Below are 5,659 nucleotides of genomic sequence, written 5' to 3'. Positions count from 1 at the left end.
GAGGAAATGCCTGGACTTTCAGAGACTTGAAGTGCCAAGGTGGGAGGATACCCAGGGTGGCCCTCACCCACTCAGAGGAGAAGGGGAGGGAGAATAGGGAAAAGATTGTGGGAGGGGTGGCCAGGAGGAGGACAATGAGTGGGATGTAAAATGAATAAGTAAAAAAAAAAATTAAATTAAAAAATTCAAATAAAAACAACTTTGAGAGTTTATCTTACCCCAGCCAAAATGTCAAGAACCAACAAAACAACCTACAGTAAATGCTGTAGTTCATGTGGGGCAAGGGGAACCCTCACTTACTGTTGGTGGTTATCAAACTAGTTCGGCCGGTATGGAAATTAGTGTGAAGAATTTTCATAAAGCTCTACAAATCTAACTCATGACCTGGCCATATTATTCCTTGGCACATGCTCAAAGGACTGAACACCCTACTATACAGGTACTTGCTCAGCCACATTCATTTGCTATTCTATTCATAATAGGCAGGAAACAGAAACAACCTAAATGTCCTTCAATTGATGAATAGATAATGAAAATGTGGTGACACATATACTATGAATACTATGAATCTATAAAGAAAATTTACATGAACTTTGCAGGTAAATTGATAGAACTAGAAAATATCATATCGAGTGAGGTAACATAGACCTAGAAAGTCTAAGATCATATATTCTCTCTCATCTGAGACTCCTAGCTCCAAATCTCCAGATGTGAGTTATATACCCTGGAATAACTGCATAAATCATGAGAAACTAAATAGGGACCATTGCTATGGGAATGGGGATCAATAAAGAGGGGAATACCAGGTACAAGTAATCTGATCGGGAAAAGTGGGAAGGGTAGGGACTCTAAAAATAAAGAGGGAGAGGGAGACAAATATGGAAGGAGTTGGAGGGCAAAATAACAGTGAAGATGTCTCAAAAAGTCATAAGGAACCATACTATGAACTGTCTGCCTAAAAAATACCTGTAATATACTTAATTTGGTAAATAAATATACATTTAGTTTAAATGAAAATTTCCCATCTGGGTTTGCAATGCTCCATTCAAGAGACAAATGCTATCTAAACAAGAACATCAACATAAGCCAGGCGTGGTGGTGCATGCCTTTAATCCCAGCACTTGGGAGGCAGAGGCAGGTGGATTTCTGAGTTTGAGGCCAGCCTGGTCTACAGAGTGAGCTCCAGGACAGCCAGGGCTACACAGAGAAACCCTGTCTTGAAAAACCAAAAAAAAAAAAAAAAAGAGCATCAACATAAAGCATGGGAAGCTCTCCTTTGAATTGTTGCTCACGGTTGTCCAAGAGACTCCTAATGCATTAATTCCTAAAGCTGTTATGATTATTCCTGTTTACATCCAAAAGCAGAAGGTTCAGTCCCCATTACTGAAGATACCATGCACTTCTGACATACAGGCCAGAGGTTCCTGAGCTGGAGCCACCGCAAAGCTTCCTTACTGAGGGTGAGCTTCATGATACCAGAAGGCACCAAGGGAGGAAAGCAGCCCTATCGAGCTATGATGCCTCTAAGCACAGCAATGAGCAGTATGGCAGGATAACTCTAAGGATACAGTAGGGCATGTGTACTTTGGCATAATTGAACCTGCAACAAGCAGGAAATCATGCCTGGTTATTGGAAAATTAATCAACTACCCTTTGAAGGCTATTGAAGTCATGGAGGAGAACCTACAATGGGCACTTTACTAAACCAGCAGAATCCACAACTACATTCTAAAGATTTGTCCTTATACCAACAGATACATTACCCCTATCAAGAATATGTCTCTTTACAACACATGGGAATTGTTAAAGAAAATCACAACCAGTGAAAATGCAGTTGTGGAGTTCAGACCCAGTGAAAACATCTACAAAACACTCCTGCGTCTTTGAGCATCGTGGAACAGGGAGAGGAAAGATTGTAAGAACCCAAAGATCAGGGAGTTTGCTATGAGACTGTGTCTCCTAACAGTGCCAGAAGCTACACTGATAAAGTCTCCCTAATATAACTGCCTAATCATGAGTTGAACAAGGACAACGACACACCAAAGTGGAGAGGAAAAGTCCAAGAGACTTTCACCTTACACAAAACACTACAGACAACTAAGGAATGCTGAAAGTTGGAGAGATCATGTTCCCAGGGAAGAGCACACCAATTGATTTTTCAATACCAAATGGCAGCCCTGCAAACAGAGTGAGCAAGTTGTACATATGTATTTAGGGACACACACACACACACACACACACACACACACACTCTCACATACACACTCACACACATTTACAGAGCCAATTATTAATCAGTGACCAAGAGTACAAAGAGGTATATGGAGGGAGAAAAGGGAAGGGTGAAATGATGGAATCATACTATAATCTCAACAAAATAAAGGAAACAATTTTAAAAATCAATTAAAATTATCCAAAAAAAATTCCACTCTACTGGAAACTTCAGGTGCATTCCTGAGCTCTTGAAGGATTTCCCTACAACTTTGAACTTACTCTAGTTCTACATCAGTTCTTGATGTAGAATAATCTTATCTCTCCTTGCTACTCAGCTGAAATTCCCATATACCTTATCTCCTCCCTCTTCTTATGTGTGTATCCTCACAAGAAACTGATCAGCTCAAAGTTAATAATACTCCTACTTCAGCCAATTCTCTTTTTGAAGATTTTTTTTTTGTTGTTACTAACATTACAAATCAAACCCTCTCCCCTGATACATGGGTTATTTATTCTTTCTACTGGCTCCTTTAGCATTTCTTCAATGTGAACAAGACCTTTAAAAAAGTTATTTATTTTTATGTATATGTGTGAGTGTCTTCATGGATGTATGTGTACTATGCATACTTGGTGTCCACAGAGGCTGAAAGAGAATGCCAGATCCCCTGGAAATGTTACAAATAAGTGTGAGCCAACATGTGGGTGCTAGGAAATGAACCCAGGACTTTACAAGAGTGTTAAGCGCTCATAACTACTACTGAACCATCTCTCTAGCACCAAACAAGACTTACTATTTGGTCATTCGATGCAGAACCTAAATATAAATAATTTTGTAGGTAATTTCTCAGTAAACCCTTCTATATTATAAAGATGTAATAAAAGTTTTTCTGTGAGAACATAATTTTACCAGGAGAACTTGAGTTTTTGGTCAAGAATATCAAAATCAACAGGGATACACAGGCAGCAAACCAGCATTTCCCATATGGTTTATACTTTCTGACCTTTGGTTTCTCTCATCTGGAAAAATAATAACTTGCATTTGTAAGTAGTTCTACTTATTATTTGTATTCCTTTGTTTTGTCTGGAAGAAGTAGCCTTGCCCATCTTAATTCTTGGCTCTAGCTTGATTTTCTTAGTTCTGGGTAAGAAAGAAAAATCATATGTGTACCAATTAGCTTGAGCTAACTGGAGGCTGGAGAGATGTTAAAGGTGCTCTGACTTACCCATAAGTCCATTTGTGAGTCTTTTATTCCCACCTAAGCTGAAGGCTTCTCCTCATGTAAGCCTTGCTTCACTTGGAGTAGTTAAAATATTTGGATCATAAATCAAGAATGCAGGTAACACATTTTATTATGATTTTATTATATATCTCTTTCCCTGGAGTTTTGCAAGTAAAAGGTCGAATAAGAACCAACCCTTCATCCGTCCTCAAGTTCTACCCCACAGAAGTGGGTCATCTCCTAACTGCATGATGCACAATATCCAATGAGTCAATAAATACTTTACAAAAATACTGTAGTTTTTTTTCTTAAAACATAAAAATATAAGGATTTCCCAGACTTCAGCTCTCATCACCCCCTTTTATATTTATTTGCTGGGAATATATTGGTGGAGAAAAAGTTGCTCTATTGAGATAAAATAGACAAAACGGGGACCCTATTATTTTTCAACTCGCTTTGTTTTTTTTTTTTTTTTCTTTGGAAAGTGCCACTCCTGGCTGTACGCCTGAACTTCCTTCAGTCTTCTGAGCCTGTTAAGACAGAACAGAAATGCCCCTGCTGGGGCTCTTCAGTACAATTACGCTGGTCATTTACTTTAAAGCCATTTAAAACCATGTCTTAGTTTTGACTCTACACATTCAGTTACTACCCACCCCTTGCCTCATCTAAGACCAGGAAGTCTTGACTCTGTGACTCCAGCAAGCACCCATCCATGATTAAAGAACACCTGGTGCAAGGTGGGTGTTTTATTGCTCTCATGCATTTCCAATGCAAAATTCCTTTTCTCATAATTCCCCTATGTCCTTTCCCTTTTGAACTCTCTCAGAAGCAATTAAATAATTTTTTATAAGGACAACTCCAGAGAAAAGGTTAAGCTTAAGTCACATTTGTATTAAATAAGTTATATATATATATAAAAACCTGCTTATAATGTTTACAACCCCTCAGTCTCTGTGCTCCTGTGCACTGGATGGAGGTGGGAACAGAATTATACCCATTATGGCTCCCAGGTGCCTCTTCCATCCCACACAGCCATTAGGAGGACTTCCAACATGGTTTGTAGGTACTGGACATAGTGGTCCCCCAGACCTGGTGCACACCCCTAGTATACTTACAAAAATATTCATGTGGAATATACAGATATACAAAAATTGTGGATAAAAAGAACCGGGTGACAGTTTGCAGATCAGTGCAGTGCATTTGTGCCTCCAAACCAGTGGTCCTTTAGTACTCCCTGGCTTCTTGGAACTGTTTAATGTAGTCCTCATCAGAAGGGCTCTCTGTGCACTTCTGTCCATTATTGGGAGGCCGGGCTTCATTATATCTGCTCCAGTCACCCTTGCAGATAATCCAGGGCAGAACATCCACTTTGTAGTGGAGCTCAGCAGAGAACTCGGTGCTGATGAGATTGGGTGTGCCTGCCCCTTTGCCCCTGGTGATGAGCTGCATGTTGTCACCATAGCAACAGTGCTGGGCAGCCAGTGTGGTACTCTCCAGGGACAGCATAGAGCGGATGCAGTACCGAGCAGTAGGCTTGTAGATCTCTAGTTTCTCTTTGGGCCCACTAGCATCCTTCCATCGGAAGTCCTTGCGCTTGATGCGGTCAAAGATGTCAGCTGTGCTGTAGGCCACCTCAGTGGGGTAGGAGCAGGGGCAGCTGGGCAGGTCATTGATCACCTTGTGCATGTATTTCTTTAAGAACTCACTTTTGCAGCTCATCCATCGCTCACAGCTATCCATGTCTGAAAAAGACCGAAAAAAAATCCTCTTAGCACATGCTAAACTTTCTGGGAGGATGACACCCTGACATTAACAGTGTCCTCCATTAGCATCAGAGACTCCACCGGTACCTATAACCACCAGGCATGGTAGCCATTTTCATCTCCCCAGAACTTGACAACATTGTTTATAAGACATTTTCCCAACATTTCACTTCATAGTATGAGACATTTTTAAGCACAGAACAGCAAAGAGAATTCACTGATTGAATGACTACCAGCATTCTATCATCTATATTTAACTGTCAGTACATTTGATACAACTTTTAAAATTTTAATGTAGAAACATGTTATTATCTCTAAATCTTAAGCATCTTAAAAACAAACGTCCATAATAAACCAGATCTCAACAACCCCCCACAATAAAACCCTCAAACAGGGGTGGGGTAGAGAGTAGGGGGCGGTAGTCGGGGGTGGTGGGAGAAGGAGGAGGCGGCGAATCACTTA

At 40.3% G+C, this 5,659-nt stretch overlaps 1 protein-coding gene across 1 annotated transcript in view; it reads right to left on the bottom strand.

The window, feature by feature from the left end:
- Window positions 1-3,550: 3,550 nt before the first annotated feature.
- The window catches only part of Ism1 (isthmin 1), a 91,052-nt gene continuing 88,943 nt past the window's right edge, over window positions 3,551-5,659 (bottom strand). Inside the window, exon 7 of the mRNA XM_031372051.1 lies at window positions 3,551-5,176. Within this exon, the coding sequence (XP_031227911.1) occupies window positions 4,659-5,176 (518 nt within the window). The 3' untranslated portion in view covers window positions 3,551-4,658. The remainder of the gene's footprint in view (window positions 5,177-5,659) is intronic.

This window comes from Mastomys coucha, unplaced genomic scaffold (genome assembly GCF_008632895.1).
Source record: "Mastomys coucha isolate ucsf_1 unplaced genomic scaffold, UCSF_Mcou_1 pScaffold15, whole genome shotgun sequence".
NCBI classification, from domain to species: Eukaryota; Metazoa; Chordata; class Mammalia; order Rodentia; family Muridae; genus Mastomys; species Mastomys coucha.
This window is presented reverse-complemented; position numbering and strand designations above follow the sequence as displayed.